The 17663-nt window shown below is 37.2% G+C and overlaps 1 protein-coding gene across 5 annotated transcripts in view; it reads right to left on the reverse strand.

The window, feature by feature from the left end:
• Nucleotides 1-17419, reverse strand: part of LOC309624569 (uncharacterized protein C5orf46 homolog) — a 70860-nt gene extending 53441 nt beyond the window's left edge. For 3 of the 5 annotated variants that reach the window (XR_014242024.1, XR_014242025.1, XM_082382818.1), the window contains exons 1-3: nt 17285-17419; nt 13053-13200; nt 9794-9867 (exon numbers count right to left, since the gene is read on the reverse strand). Coding sequence is in view for 3 of the 5 variants with exons in the window: in XM_082382818.1 (XP_082238944.1) it covers nt 9804-9867; nt 13053-13200; nt 17285-17354 (282 nt within the window). In the remaining 2 variants the exon portion in view is untranslated. Of the gene's footprint in view, nt 1-6414; nt 6648-6753; nt 6926-9793; nt 9868-13052; nt 13201-17284 lie in introns of those variants that run through there. The other 2 variants (XM_082382816.1, XM_082382817.1) reach the window with 2 other exon arrangements.
• Nucleotides 17420-17663: the final 244 nt, after the last annotated feature.

The raw sequence follows: 17663 nt of genomic DNA on the forward strand, positions 1-17663 counted from the left end.
TCCTGGCCCCATGTAATATCAAATGGTGAAAGTTGTTCCAGAGAGCTCCATCTCAATGCTAAGACCCAGCTACACTCAACGATCAGCAAGCTACAGTGCTGGACACCCTATGCCAAACAACTAGCAAGACAGGAACACAACCACACCCATTAGTAGAGAAGCTGTCTAAAATCATAATAAGGTCACAAACACCCCAAAACACACCACCAGGTGCGGTCCTGCTCACCAAAAAGACAAGATCCAGCCTCATCCTCCAGAACAAAGGCACCAGTCCCTTCCACCAGGAAACCAACACAACCCACTGAACCAACCTTAACCCCTGGGGGCAGACACCAAAAACAACAGGAACTATGAACCTGCAGCCTGTGAAAAGGAGACCCCAAACACAGTAAGTTAAGCAAAATGAGAAGACAGAGAAATACACAGCAGATGAAGGAGCAAGGTAAAAACCCACCAGACCAAACAAATGAAGAGGAAATAGGCAGTCTACCTAAAAAAGAATTGAGTAATGAGAGTAAAGATAATCCAAAACCTTGGAAATAGAATGGAGAAAATACAAGAAACAATTAACAAGGACCTAGAAGAACTAAAGAGAAAACAAACAATGATGAACAGCACAATAAATGAAATTGAAAATTCTCTAGAAGGGATCAATAGCAGAATAACTGAGGCAGAGAACAGAAAAGTGACCTAGAAGATAAAATAATGGAAATAACTACCACAGAGTAGAATAAAGAAAAAAAAATGAAAAGAATTGAGGACAGTCTCAGAGACATCTGGGACAACATTAAAAGCACCAACATTCGAATAATAGGGGTCTCAGAAGAAGAAGAGAAAGAAAAAGGGACTGAGAAAATATTTGAAGAGATTTTAGTTGAAAACTTCCCTAATATGGGAAAGGAAAGAGTCAATCAAGTCCAGGAAGCACAGAGAGTCCCATACAGGATAAATCCAAGGAGAAACATGCCAAAACACATATTAAGCAAACTATCAAAAATTAAATACAAAGAAAAAATATTAAAAGCAGCAAGGGAAAAGCAACAAATCACATACAAGGGAATCCCCATAAGGTTAACAGCTGATCTTTCAGCAGAAACTCTGCAAGCCAGAAGGGACTGGCAGGACATATTTAAAGTGATGAAAGGGAAAAACCTACAACCAAGATTACTCTACCGAACAAGGATGTCATTCAGATTCGACGGAAAAATTAAAACCTTTACTGACAAGCAAACGCTAAGAGGATCCAGCACCACCAAGCCAGCTTTACAACAAATGCTAAAGGAACTTCTCTAGGCAGGAAATACTAGAGAAGGAAAAGACCTACAATAACAAACCCAAAACAATTAAGAAAATGGTAATAGGAACATACATATCGATAACTACCTTAAATGTAAATGGATTAAATGCTCCAACCAAAAGACATAGACTGCCTGAATGGATACAAAAACAAGACCCATATATATGCTGTCTACAAGAGACCCACTTCAGACCTAGGGACACATACAGACTGAAAGTGAGGGGTTGGAAAAAGATATTCCGTGCAAATGGAAATCAAAAGAAAGCAGGAGTAACAATTCTCATTATCAGACAAAATAGACTTTACAATAAAGACTATTACAGGAGGCAAAGAGGGACACTACATAATGATCAAGGGATCAATCCAAGAAGAAGATATAACAGTTGTAAATATTTATGCACCCAACATAGGATCACCTCAATGCCTAAGGTAAATGCTAACAGCCATAAAATGAGAAATCGACAGTACCACAATAATAGGAGGGGACTTTAACACCCCACTTTAACCAATGGACAGATCATCCAAAATGCAAATAAATAAGGAAACACAAGCCTTAAATGATACATTAAACAAGATGGACTTAATTGATATTTATAGGACATTTCATCCAAAAAGAACAGAATACACTTTCTTCTCAAGTGCTCATGGAACATTCTCTAGGATAGAACATATCTTGGGTAACAAATCAAGCTTTACTAAATTTAAGAAAATTGAAATCGTACCAAGTACATTTTCCAACCACAGCACTATGAGACTAGATATCAATTACAGGAAAAAATCTGTAACAAATACAAACACATGGAGGCTAAACAATACACTACTAAATAACCAAGAGATCACTAAGGAAATCAAAGAGGTAATCAAAAAATACCTAGAAACAAATGACAATGAAAACACGGCGACCCAAAACCCATGGGATGCAGCCAAAGCAGTTCTAAGGGGGAAGTTTATAGCAATACAATCCTACCTCAAGAAACAAGAAACATCTCAAATAAAAAAACTAACCTTACACCTAAATCAGTTTGAGGAAAAAGAAAAAAAACCCCCAAAGTTAGCAGAAGGAAAGAAATCATAAAGATCAGATCAGAAATAAATGAAAAAGAAATGAAGGGAATGATAGCAAAGACCAATATAACTAAAAGCTGTGTCTAGAGAAGTTAACAAAATTGATAAAGCATTAGCCAGACTCATCAAGAAAAATAGGGAGAAGATTCAAATCAATAGAATTAGAAATGAAAATGGAGAAGTAACAACTGACACTGCAGAAATACAAAGGATCATGAGAGATTACCATAAGCAACTCTATACCAATAAAATGGACAACCTGGAAGAAATGGAAAAATTCTTAGAAAAGCACAACCTTCCACAACTGAACCAGGAAGAAACAGAAATATAAAGACAAATTACAAGCACTGAAATTGAAACTGTGATTAAAAATCTTCCAACAAACAAAAGCCCAGGACCCGATGGCTTCACAGGCGAATTCTATGAAACATTTAGAGAAGAGCTAACACCTATCCTTCTCAAACTCTTCCAAAATATAGCAGAGGGAGGAACACTCCCAAACTCATTCTACAAGGCCACCATCCACTGATAACAAAATCAGACAATGATGTCACAAAAAAAGAAAACTACAGGCCAATGTCACTGATGAACATAGATGCAAAAATCCTCAACAAAATACTTGCAAACAGAATCCACAACACATTAAAAGGTTCATACACCATGATCAAGTGGGGTTTATCCCAGGAATGCAAGGATTCTTCAATATATGCAAATCAATCAATGTGATACACCATATTAACAAATAGAAGGATAAAAACCATATGATAATCTCAACAGATGCAGAAAAACCTTTTGACAAAATTCAACACCTATTTATGATAAAAATCCTCCAGAAAGTAGACATAGAGAGAACTTACCTCAACATAATAAAGGCCATATATGACAAACCCACAGCCAACATCATTCTCAATGGTGAACAACTGAAACCATTTCCACTAAGATCAGGAACAAGACAAGGTTGCCCCGTCTCACCACTATTATTCAACATAGTTTTGGAAGTTTTAGCCACAGCAATCAGAGAAGAAAAAGAAATAAAAGGACTACAAATCAGAAAAGAAAAAGTAAAACTGTCACTGTTTGCAAATGACATGATACTATACATAGAGAATCCTAAATATGCTACCAGAAAACTACTAGAGCTAATCAGTGAATTTGGTAAAGTAGCAGGATACAAAATTAATGCACAGAAATCTTTTGCATTCCTATACGTTAATGATGAAAAATCTGAAAGAGAAATTAAGGAAACACTCCCATTTACCATTGCCAGAAAAAGAATAAAATACCTAGGAATAAACCTACTTAAGAAGACAAAAGACCTTTATGCAGAAAACCATAGGACACTGATGAAAGAAATTAAAGATGATACAAACAGATGGAGAGATACACCATGTTCTTGGATTGGAAGAATCAACATTGTGAAAATGACTCTACTACCCAAAGCAATCTACAGATTCAATGTAATCCCTATGAAACTACCAATGGCATTTTTCACAGAGCTAGAACAAAAAATTGCGCAATTTGTATGGAAACACAAAAGACCCCCAAAAACGAAAGCAATCTTGGGAAAGAAAAACGGAGCTGGAGGAATCAGGCTCTCTGACTTCAGACTATACTTCAAAGCTACAGTAATCATGACAGTATGGTACTGGCACAAAATCAGAAATATAGATCAATGGAACAGGATAGAAAGCCCAGAGATAAAGCCGCGCACATATGGTCACCTTATCTTTGATAAAGGAGGCAAGAATATACAATGGAGAAAAGACAGCCTCTTCAATAAGTGGTGCTGAGAAAACTGGACAGGTACATGTAAAAGAATGAAATTAGAACACTCCCTAACACCATACCCCAAAATAAACTCAAAATGGATTAAAGACCTAAATGTAAGGCCATACACTATAAAACTCTTAGAGGAAAACATATGCAGAACACTCTATGACATAAATCACAGCAAGATCCTTTTTGACCCACCTCCTGGAGAAATGGAAATGAAAACAAAAATAAACAAATGGGACCTAATGAAACATAAGCTTTTGCACAGCAGAGGAAACCATAAACAAGACAAAGAGACAACCCTCAGAATGGGAGAATATATTTGCAAATGAAGCAACTGACAAAGGATTAATCTCCAAAATATGCAAGCAACTCATGCAGCTTAATATCAAAAAAAAACAAATAACTCAATCCTAATATGGGCAGAAGACCTAAACAGACATTTCTCCAAAGAAGATATACAGATTGCCAACAAACACATGAAAGGATGCTCAACATCATTAATCATTAGAGAAATGCAAATCAAAACTACAATGAGCTATCACCTCACACCAGTCAGAATGGCCATCATCAAAAAATCGGCAAACAATAAATGCTGGAGAGGGTGTGGAGAAAAGGGAACCCTCTTGCACTGTTGGTAGAATGTAAATTGATACAGCCACTATGGAGAACAGTATGGAGGTTCCTTAAAAAACTAAAAGTAGAACTACCATACGACTCAGCAATCCCACTACTGGGCATATACCCTGAGAAAACCATAATTCAAAAAGAGTCATGTACCACAATGTTCATTGCAGCTCTATTTACAATAGCCAGGACATGGAAGCAACCTAAGTGTCCATCGACAGATGAATGGGTAAAGAAGATGTGGCACATATATACAATGGAATATTACTCAGCCATAAAAAGAAACAAAATTGAGTTATTTGTAGTGAGGTGGATGGACCTAGAGTCTGTCATACAGAGTGAAGTAAGTCAGAAAGAGGAAAACAAATACTGTATGCTAACACATTATATGGAATCTAAACAAAAAAAAAGAAAGGTTCTGAATAACCTAGGGGCAGGACAGGAATAGACTAAAGATGCAGATGTAGAGAATGGACTTGAGGACACAGGGAGGGGGAAGGGTAAGCTGGGACGAAGTGAGAGAGTGGCATGGACATGTATATACTACCAAATGTAAAATAGATAGCTAGTGGGAAGCAGCCACATAGCACAGGGAGATCAGCTCGGTGCTTTGTGACCACCTAGAGGGGTGGGATAGGGTGAGTGGGAGGGAGATGCAAGAGGGAGGGGATAAGGGGATATATGTATACGTACAGCTGATTCACTTTGTTATACAGCAGAAACTAACACACCATTGTACAGCAATTATACTCGGATAAAGATATTAAAAAGAAAAAGGTTTATTGAAAATACACTGGAGTTGCTTTCAGAGTCAAAGTGCTTGGGAAGAACAGGAATCCAGGACAGAAGCACATAGTTTTTTTAAAAAATATCTTTATTTTAGTGTAATTACTTTACAATGTTGTGTTAGTTTCTGTCATACAACAATGTGAATCAGCTATAAGTATACATATATCCCCATATCCCCTCCCTCTTGAGCTTCCCTCCCATCTAGACTAGAGTGCTACCATAATTGTCATTGTGCTTTATGATTTCTGTCTTGTCTTACTGTCCACATTAAATAATTCTGGGAGAATCTTCTTGGCTCAGCTGGGTCAGGTTTGACAATGGTTCAATCCTTTATGACCAAGTGGGCAAGAACCACACCAATTGCCACTGAGGACCCACATCTGTGTAACAAGTGGTAGAAGAAATGAAAGAACTGCACTAGACTTGTCAAGGACTCTTCCATCCACCATTTTCAAATGTCTTCAAGGGCACTCTGCTATTCTATGAGAATAATAAAAACTGTGGAACAGCAATAACCTTGTTAATTTTTTTTTTAATAGGTCGGTTTTTACTAGCCCAGGAGTGTAGGCTCAGATTTTTTGAAAGACTTTTCCAAAAAGGATTTATGAAAGTTTTAACTCTGAAACCTCATGCATTTTTAGGGGTTAATGGGTTTTTCTTTGGAGTCAGGTTCAAATCTTCTTTCTGTTGTTTACTGGTTCTGTGACTTTGGCCTTATGTTATCTGAAATTTAGTTTTCTTAATTTGATATGTTCTTCAGTTATTCTGGATAATAATAATTTTTATATATTTCATATTTTTTGCATCATTAAAAACTTTAAACATGCTTCAGGAAAAATTACTTCCACCAACAAAAATCTTAATGAAGTAGGATATGTGTCCCCAAAGAGGACACATTTATTTTGACTCCTAGAAGCAAAAATGCAAAGTCAGGATGTTCAAAAGAAGCGGTCTTTGGTTGAAGCCAGGACCTGAATCCTGAGAACTTGCTGGGAGCTGCTTTGAGGCCTCTGTCCTGGAGGACTTGTGAAACAAAAGAACTGGAAAAGCAGGATTCAGCTGCCCTTGCCTTATTCTGGAGCCATGCGGGTATGTCCTTAGAAACACAAACCAGAGACAGGGAAACAATTACCAGCTAAAGAGGGCTTAAAGACTTAAGAAAAATACAAAGATATTTTAATCTTTTCTTTAACATTTTTATGTCTCTCCACTTTAGAACTTGAGATGATTTATAATGAAATCAACTATAATATATATTTGAAGAAACAAGCAACAACAACAAAAATGTAAAGGCAAGAATCAACAACAGGGATGAAGGGAGAATGCACATATGTTTACTGGGGTAAATTGAGTCGTCAGTTTCTCTTTGAGTTTCTGGATAGACAGGAAAAGTAAATAAATGAAATAAACCAAGCTACATAAATCTTATAACCAGAAATGAGGAAGCAGTCCTGAGGGAAGGAAATTTTTTTTTTCTTGCTCTAAATTCTAAAAGAAATATTTCCCATCAGACTTCATGGGGTGGATATTGAGTGATGTCATGCCCATCTGCAATTTTACTCATTAGTTACTTGAGGATTTCCTATTAAATTTATTTATTCCTAGCTCCCTCCCTAGGAAGTTCTGACTCAGCAGGTCTAAACATGTCATCTAGTGTGTCCAAGTATATTATGTTCTTAATTTTAAAAATGTACATAGATATTAAGAATTCACAAAGTGCTTTCCCATCTTTTACTTCTTTCATAATCTTGGTGAGATTCATTGGATTCTTATTTTAACACAAGAAAGGTAATTTATACTTTAAGATGTCAAATGACTTCAGACACTGGGAGACTTGAATCCCCATGATTTCAAGTGATGCAGGACATTAGGAGTTAAGATTGTAAGTTTATTAACATAAGGAAATCATATCAATGTGATTGAGCTGAGGTTGGGAGAATCTCAGATTAATTAGGTGTCCAATTATTGGATGATTAGTTTTTGAGGACTTGCCCTTTTCTGCTCATCATCTGAGATTGCATGCAGAAATTCACCTTCTTTGTGAAGCCCTCTTAATGCCCACCCTTTCCTCCAGGGCTTCCTTTTTATATTCTTTCTCCAAGGCATGCCCACGGCACTTGTACATAGAACTTCATTATTTTCCTGCACAATCCTGGGGTGCACTCTGCTAGGTGATAGTCCAAACCATAAACTTGTTAATCATGAGACAGTGTTATTCATCTTGGTAGCATTGGCAGAATCTGACACATAGTACGCATGGGTTAAATAAGCATTAAAGGACTATGTAAGAAAGAGGCATATGTCGTAGGAGAAAAATGGGATATCTACATATGTATCTATTTATCTACCTATCTTAATTTAGGAAATACCTAAAACTTTGGCCAAATTTTCTATACTGGGGAAATAGGCATTGCTGTGAATCACTAATTCTAAAGTCATGATTTGCTTTTGATTAGATGAGGCACTTATCATACAAATGCAACTTTTAAAACTATTTATTAAATGAACAGTCACTGGAGTTTGGAGAGACAGCCTTGATCAAACCATCCAAAATTTAATATCTGCCTTAGAGGCGTCTTTCTCTCTAGTCCATTTGGTTTATATCCCTAGACAGAGCCATTCCTCTCTGCCCATTAGGGCATCTACAGTTGGTTCGTGAATCCACTCAAAGTTTTTTTATATGCAGTTAAAAAATTTCCGACATTAAGGTCTGGAACAATTAAGTTCCAAACGTTTTAAATATTAATAAGGAGTAAAGTGAGGCTCAAGGAGACCAACTGACCTCCCCATGGTCACACAACCAATAAGAGGCCAAGATAGAAGCTGAACTTACATCTTCTCTATGGCTTTTGCTCTTTCTAAAATTTCATGTTGCCTTGCTTATTGGACTGTCTCATACATTGAACCTCTAGGGTGGCACTCCAAAGATTCAGGGTGTGAGCACCAATGAGCCTGAATGAAGGCAAAATGTTAGGATACCTGCAACAAGAGGTAGGCTGTTCCCTGAGAAGATGGGAATGGGAAGATGCAAACACAGGTGAGTGTTTTTAGAAGCTTAGCTGTCTTTGGGGTGAGATTCAGGCGTGTCTGCGTTGGGCACACCTTGATTCCAATGCGCAAGTCTGATTTCCATCCTTAGAAGCTTAAGGAAAAGGGTGGGCTAAGTTCCAGGGTAATATGATAGTAGCTTTCTAAGCTCACGCCAATCACTCCCTTGTTATGAAATGAAGCCAGTAGAGAAAAAGTTGGGAAAGGCCATGATTCCTGGAGATGCATATAAGGTAATTCAACTAACCAAAGGGGTAGGGTTTTATTTCTATGGGCACCTCGAGGTATGTCTAAGATCACACAGCTTAATCACTATTCTCTACTGCCTCTTCCTACACTATTCGCTGTTCAGCAGCTCTATTGCTGAGTGATAGAGCACAGACTGGAATCAGGCTGTTTGAATTCAGATCCACCCCTCCTCCCTTATTAACTTGGCCACATTAATTAAGCTCCCTGAGACTTGGTTTCATTATTTATAAAATCTAAGAATAACAATACATATTTTTCATAGGGAATGTTAGATAGAATTAAATTAGGTACTACATATAAAGCATTTAGCTTACTGCCTAAAACAGAAGTACTAATTTCATGCTAGTTACTTATAGAATTACTTTCTCAAGTCTAACATTTCTGTATTTATATTTCGATATCCATTCTCAGGAGAGAACTGGATAAGGAAACAGCAGGTATCTCTGAGGACTCAAACCAGACTATTTGCACATAAATCTAACTGCAGGATTAGAGAGTTTACTAGTCCTTTCTCCTGGAATTAGGTTCAGTAAATCTCACTCTTCTCATGAGTAGCTAATTGCCTGTTTACCTGGGTCTTTAGATTTTAGTGCATATAAGCCCCTCCTTTCATAGGCGGAACTTGCACAAGTCAAGTTCCAAGCAGGGTTGTGACAGGACCGGATCTCCTCACTTCCAGTGATTACTTGTTTCACCCCACAACTGTGCTTCTTCTCTTAAGAGAATCTTATTAAGTCAGTGACTTTGAGATGATAAAAATACATCTACTTAAAATCAATTTTAAAAAAACAAGTGCAAGAATAAAGCAAAAACACACACAAAAAATACCCCTTTTCTGCTTATGGGTAAATATGGGTGCCCAAATTTATTAAGTAAATCAGACAGACCCTTTTTCCTTTGTTCAATATACTATTTTTTGGTTGTAAGTTTTTAGGTTAAAATCACCTGGTTGAAGTCACTTTGATGAATGTTCTTCTTCTTGTTTATCTTCTTCTTTATCATCACATTCCATAAATCCTCTTAAAAAAAAGAGAGAGAAAAAAATGAATTATGATTTAGACTGATCAGGAATATTAGAATCATCACTAAGGTATCTTATAATATTTGAGCAATACTTTTCTTACTACCTTACAGTCGTAAGGTCTAAGATTTCCATAATAGTTCAAATTTGACAAGCCATTATGCATAACTATCTCTTTAAATCTGCCAACAAATCTATTAGTTTGGTGTCTATTCCTATATAAACTCTATACAGACAGATATTTTGATATATTTGTTTCATAATATATCCCCAGCACCTAGAACAGTGCCTAGCATATAGTATGAATTAATAAATATTTGTTGAATGGATAAGTGAATGAATTTTAATCATTTTACATATGAAAAAAACCTCTGAAGCTCAAAGAGATTAAAAACCTGTCCAAGTCACATGGCTGGTAAATTGCAAAGCAAAGTCTAAAACTTAGGTCTCCAGAAGCATGAATTAATGCCAGAGGCCATTCCACTGTTTAAGGATTGGGTGTGGGGTAGCTGCTGAGAAGGTAAGAGATGAGTAAATTATGGTCCAGCATTTATTATGTGCTTGACACAGTATTTAGGCATTGGATACATAGGAATAAATAAAGCAAATTTTCTATCTTTATGAAATTCCATATTTTTGCAATTCTCTCTTTCTAATCAAATCTCATTGAGTCCTTTACGACCCAAATTTCTTCTCACCTTTGCCATAAACTCTCCCCTAAGCATCCTGGCCTCAGTGACAGCTCCTTTCCTTAGACATTAACTGTGATGTTTGGCTGACATTTACCTTATTCAGTATTCTAGTTATCATTGCATTTGCTCATGCCATCTTATACAATAAGGACAGCAAATTCTTTGAGGAGAAGGGGCTTACAGTCTAGACTTTTTTCCTTCACAATTCCTGCCCTGACTTTCCTAAGCATGTATTAAGTTCTTAGGAATACTTCTTGCTGGTCTCTTCCCATTTCCCATCCCCTGTTATATTTATGGTCTTTTCTTGGACAGAGTGAGGACAGTTAGATTTGTTCCCTTGAGCAAGGACTGCTGTATCTTTCAACAAAGATCCCTCAAAATGTCTCAGTCAAATTGGGGTATGTGGGCTTTAGATCTGATCTCTAAGCTTCCTTTCCTTATTTAATTAATTCAACAATTATTTACTAAGTGCCCGATATGACTTATAGGGTACTGTGCTATAGCAATAAGCTAGAGATATCTGATCTCTACTTTCATATAGTTACATGATTAAAAATAAATTAATCATTTGAGATGCTGATATGTTATAAAGACATAATGACAAGGTAAAGTGATAGAGCATAACCAGGGAATAAAAGAAGTTTGTATTAATAAGAGTGGTTATAGAATCGTTTTCGGAGGAGGTGACTTTTAGATGAGAGGCAGGACAAAGCACTAGCTAGGAGGGAAAAAAGAGCATTTTAGGCAGAAATTAAAGCAAGAGCAGAGAGCCTGAGACAGTTGTAAGTTCCAAGAACAGAAAGAATATCATATACCCAGAATAAAATGAGGGAAAAAGAAAATGGTAGAAGAGGTGCCATTTCTGAACCCAGAGCTGACAACAATTCTTTAGTATTTCAGATAGTCAACTTTCAGAGTTAACAGAGAAAACATGTGCTATTTTATATCTAGGGAATTCCCCAGGGAAGGAATAAAAAGAATTATTATTCTAATTCTTTGCCTTGCTATTGTTGTGATTTATAACAATATGAATTCAACTGGAGTCTAAACTCTACTTTGTACATAATAGGTATTATTCAGTTTTTTCCTTGTTTACACTAACAGTCATGGGAACTCAACAGTTGCAAAAGCAACCACAATATGAAAAATAAAAACACAAAATAAACATCTGTGTTTTAACAGTTTGTTCATGATGATTGTATGCAGAATCATGCCCATTCACATGATAGTAATATATGGATTTAAGCAGATCAAGTGATACAAAATGGCCCCTGATCACTTCTATATAGAAGTGGCTCTTAATCTGTTAGTGGTGATAGACCTTTTTGAGAATCTTATAAAGTCAGAAGCACTTTCCCTAGAAAAATACAAAGATTCACATCTACACAAAAGATGAATACAAATTTAAAGGCTGTGTGGAACTTTAAGGCTCAGCCATGTAACCCAGAGCATCCAATCAAGGGCTCTCAAAATTTGTTGTATATAAGAATCACCTGAAAGCTTGTTATAAAGCTTGTTATAAAGGCATGTTATATAGCCTTGCCCCAGGAAGGTGCAAGATGGGATGAAGGGACCCGCGTTTTGGATAAGTTCTCCAGGCGATTCTGAAGCAGGTAATAGACTGCACTTTGTCAGACTCTGCTTAGGGGGCTGTGAAGGAGAGAATTAGAGAGCAGAGCCCCAGAGAAGTGGAGACTGAAAGCACCTAGAAATTCAAAAGAACGAAATAGACCCTGGAGAGCTGAACTTGGGGAGATTAATGTTGGAAGAATGAAGAAAGGGTAAAGTAGATGTAAAAATCAGAGCTATGTAAACTTGGGTAGGATGTATTAGGAGTTGGGCACAGGAGCTTGGAAGCAGGTTGAAAATAATGGGAAGATTCTGGGTTGTGGAATTTGCCATCAAGGCAATCTCTCGTGATCAAAACAAACCCTCATAAGAGAGGTTCTCCAGATTGCCTCTGAGGAGAGAATAGCTACTGTGTCTGCTAACCCTCTTGAATTACTCAAACCAGAAAATAAAGACAGAACTCATCATACTAATGAGCACACCTCTACCCACCACCTTCATCAGCAAATTACTGTGTCTGCACTGGGCGGGTCCTTTATTCCTTTAACTTTACAGATTAGCAAACTGAGGCACTCAGGGAGGGAAAGCCTAACTCCAGATCACCCAGTAAATAACACCTGGATAAATAACACCTGTGTCAAGATCGGAACCTGGCTTTCTGTCCCTTGGTCCGGTGCTCTTCTTCCTTTCTACTTGGTCCTGAAATAAAAAATATTTTATGGAACCCCTTGTTCCATAAATTCCTTGGGAATGTGTTCACCCCAAAAGAGTTCAGGGAAATTCATGCAGATGCAAATATATCTTAAGGTAGGCAACAAGTTTCAATTGAAACAATACATTGGCATGCATGCAATTTTGTTTCTCATTCATTTTAATGCAATGCGGTCATTACCACAAAAGCAAGGTTTATCTCAGTGCTTACTTGCTCCTTATCATGGAGCAGACGATGAACTCCACCGCATTCTTAATGATCTCCGAGCCCAAGAGGTTTAGGAATTTTGGAAAGGCTGGTTCTAGGCTTTTGCCCGAGTCATCTGGCTTGTCATCTGGCTTGCTATCTGGTTTGTCATCTGAAAAACAGAATGGAATCTTGGGGTGATTCTCAGCAAGAAGAAAGGGAAGTTTCTTTCATTGTAGGGAACACTAGAGCTCTTTATACCCCCTCTCACTAATTATATAGCTTCATATAGTTATATTTATTGCGTATCTAGTGCCTGCCTGGTGATTGTCTTCACGTGCATTATGTCATTTATTCCTGAAACCAAACAGAGCAACAGATATTGATGCTTAGGCAGACATTGGTTCTCTTTCCAGATGAAAAAACTGAAGCTCATGGAGGTTAAGGAACTTGTTCAGAGTTAAAGCAGCTAGTAAATGCCAATGCTGGGACTGAAAGGCAGATTGCTTGGTTTTAATGTATTTTTCTCATGTAATCCCTGGACCTATGGAAATGATAATAAGGAGGATGATATAATAATAGGTAGTGTTTTCTGAGCACATACCTATGACAGGCAATCTACGTGCATTATCTCATTTTATTCTCACAGCAACAGTATGAAGGAGGCAAAGTTATTATCCGAAGTTAAAGGTAAAGAAATGGAAGTTGAGAGAGGTTTAGGAGGGGGTCAAAGTCACAGAGATGGTAAGTGGCAGAATCAGAATTCAATCCCATGTTTGCCTGGTATTAAAATCCAGGTTCTTAAGCACTCTGTGATGAACTGCATAGTCTTTGACAGAAAAGGTATGATCTAACTACAAGTCTGTTATAAGGTTGAGAGTAGTATAATAATGATGACAAGGAGAAATTCTGTCACTTGTACAGCATGTGGTAGTTCTGTAAATAATGATTTTACATCTACTGTGTAAGTTTAAGCTTGACCAATCTTGTGGAGTATGCAGAGCTCACCGGACTCAGAAACTGAGAACATTAAGTGACTTGCAGAAGATCTTACAAATAGCAAGAGAAGATGGTACTGTAACTGCAGGTCTCTTACTTCTGATATTTAGTCAAGTGCCTTTTGGAATGAGGCCAAAGATCCAGAGTGAAGTTGGTGACATGCAAGGTCCCTTGGGGGGGTTTTGGCTTTGCTTAGTGGTCTAAGTGGTTTGGGAGATTAAAAGCAATGCAAGAGCGGCAATTAAAGATACGAACAGCCCCCCCTTTGCACCCTGGTGCCAGGATGAAGTAGGACCTTTGTCTTTTAGTTTTACTGTAGCCTCACAAGTAGTGTTGGCAGATTTGGTAAATAAAATTACAGGATGCCCAGTTAAAGTTGAATTTCAGATAAATAACAATACTTTTTTAGTGTAAGAATGACCCATGAAATATTTAGTACATAATTAAACGAAAAAATTATTGTTTATCTGAAATTCAACTTTAGCTGGGTGCCCTGTATTTTATCTGTCAATCCCACCACACATTTTGACTCAAGAAGTCCCAACTTCTATACAATGTACCCCATTACTCTGAATGAAGGAGATGTAACTAGCTTTTGGTGTGGAGGCTGTCAAATTAGTGAGAAGAGTTGCATTTATATTATATCCTAAAATAGAAAGTCTTAGTAAAAAATATGGCTTTCAATTCTGCAAACATTTATTGTTTACTATGCCACTGCAAAAAATTCAATAGGAGCACTACCAGTCTGGGACCTATAACCAAGATCAATATACTAACCACCAAGTATTCATTTGTTCAGCTGTTGGTTTTTTTCATTCAACAAGTGTTTTTGAGCCTACTATTATGTACATAGCATATGCTGCTAAGAGTTAAGGCAAAAATGGGCATATATGGACCTGACCCTTACATAAAGCACAGGGCAACCACGGTGACCAGAATTGCTTTGTTTTCATTACATGAAGGGGAAGGAAAGGGAAGGTATATTTGTGATGCTCAGGTACTAGGATGTGCTTTCATCACATGCCTAATCCTTATTCAGTTCAGTGATAGGATTACAGGAGAGAAAACAGATGCTCAGAGAAATTCTTAAAGTCACACATATAGAAAGTGGCTGAGCCAGGGTTTGAACTTTTATTTTTTTTTAACTTCACAGAGCATGTTCCTCATTTGATATAATACTGCCTTCAAGAAACTGTCCCCTGGAGACATTTACCAGCTGCGAACCAGAAATTCCTTGCATGACAAGTGAGTTCCTTTTTTCTGTGTTCCTATCAGCCTACTTGCATAACAATTTAATTTTATTATTTTTACTTTAACTTTTTATTTTAATATGATGCTAAATGCTAACTTTTCAAAATGCAAGGAGCCCTGGATTGCAGTGTGTGTGAAGATCAAATCCTTGGCTCCAGCCTTTGGATCGCATATATAATGAGAGGTATGAGAGTATGGTGGGTGATGTTTTGGAGTCCTATATACCTGAGTTTGATTCTGTCTTCAGCAAAACGTTCACCATGTAACTGTATAAACAATATTTAATTATTCTCTCAGTTTCTTATTGTCAAGATGGAAAGATACTTTATTTATGTGTGATGTATATCATATATATGTATGTATATATATGCATATCTATGTATCTCTATATCTATATTATATAAATCACTTATTGCAGTACCAGGTCTAAGGTGAGCCCACAATAAATGCTCATTGTATTATTATTACTATTGTTAATAATAGTAGCAACAGAATGATTCATAGTAGCTTTCTCCGCTAGTGCTTAAAGATACAAAAATTTTAAAATGCTGCTAAAATATTAAGAACTTTGAAAATGCTGAAAAATAATAAAAATTAAGAAATTTGACATACCAGAAACAAATTATCAAAGCCAATAGTTGAATATTTTCTCCTTTCAGTTAAAATATGGGGTAGCCTTTATTTACATTAACTACCTGATTGAGTTTCTTAGTCAATATAATCATAAAGTTCTGAAAAAACACAGTAATGCTGATATTTATACAGTTTTTATAGTTTACAAAGTGACAAAAGCATGCTCATTTCACCTGGTGCAGTTGGTAATTATCCCATTTTACAGATGAGGAAACTGAGGTTCAAAGCAGTGAACTGATTTAACCAGTTTCAGAGTTCATGAGAGACAGACCTGGGACTGGTCTCTAGGATATAAATCTTACTTTTTACTTTACCACGGTGATTACTGTAGAGGTAGATGGGCACAGTAGTCTCTGAGCCCATCCCTGTTGTAGCTTTGTTGGAGTGTCTGCCTGTGGGTTGTGCCAGTGAACAGTGGGTGACGGAGGGTGGGAGTTCTGCCAAGTTACATTTAGAAGAGCTCAGAAAGCTCTGTTACTATTTGTACTGTCTGTGTTTTCTGACCTATCATTCTGATTGGAGACAAGTTAAGAGCTCACTGTCTTCTGTAAACCAAAAATTAATTAATGAGAATTCTGCCTGCTGCCTTTTGGTCCTCTATGTGCTTGGAACAGACATGAAAGAAGTAGATGCTTTAGAATAGAAAGAATCGAAAGACTTGGGTTTCAATCCCAGGTGTGCCACTTCTACCTGTGTCTATGCTCAAGTAACTTTCCCTCTGCAAGCTCAGTTTATTTACCTGCAAAAAGGGAAATGATAAAACGGTGCACGTTTACTTAAAAAGATTATGAGAATCAAATGAGATGATACATGATAACAGTAACAGTTAATATTTATTGGGTGCTTATGATGGACCAGATACTTTTCCAATATGTTTTGTCTCTTTTATTTAATTTTCATGACAACTAAATGAGAAAGTTAACCATTGATATTCCCTTTTAAGTGTGAAGCCCTTAGAGGTTAAAGAGCATGCCTGAAGTTACATTTCTGACTCGTGGTAGAGCGAGACCTAGGAGTCTTATTCCAGACTCTTCGCCTTTGAATATTATTAGTTATAATCATTAAAAAATAAACACCCCCAGCTCTCAAGGAATTTATAATAGTGTCACTATATCACATGAAGATATAAGAAAAAAAATCATTCTAAACTTCATACATTCACTGAGGATAGAGACTGTAACCTAAGCACATTTGAATAAAAGTCCTACTTTCTTTTTGTTAGAAGATCTGTCTCTTGTCTTCCAGTCCAGTGCTCTTTCTGCAGTGCCCAAAGTTCCCCTCTCTCCCCTTTATGTTCTGGATCCGCGCCACTGACGTCCTCCAGTCATGGCTAACTACTGCACAATGCATGTGCTGCGATTGCAGGTACTTACTGGCTTGGCAAGTCAGGATTAAGACAAGCAGTCCCCAAACAATTGTCAGCCGTGGCACTGAGACAGGCATGTTTGTAGCAGTGGGTATCGATGCAGTTAAGTTGTTCAGATGCACCTGAAGCCTTGCTCCATTTATAGGGCATTTATAGGTGACATCATCTGCTGTGGAATTTAGGTTGTTGCATAAGATATAGACACAACTTGCTTTTGGATCTCTACTAATGAGCCCTGCCCTATCTTTCAAACTAAGAGTTTTACAGATAGGGAAAGAAAAACCCTCCTGGTTTTTCTAATGTGTGTTTATAAATGGCACTGGAATCATTCTTTTGGAGTTAGTTCCACTGCCAGTATTGACAATTAGATGGGGATCAGGCAGAAG

This window comes from Balaenoptera borealis (genome assembly GCF_965194805.1).
Source record: "Balaenoptera borealis genome assembly, chromosome: 2".
NCBI classification, from domain to species: domain Eukaryota; kingdom Metazoa; phylum Chordata; class Mammalia; order Artiodactyla; family Balaenopteridae; genus Balaenoptera; species Balaenoptera borealis.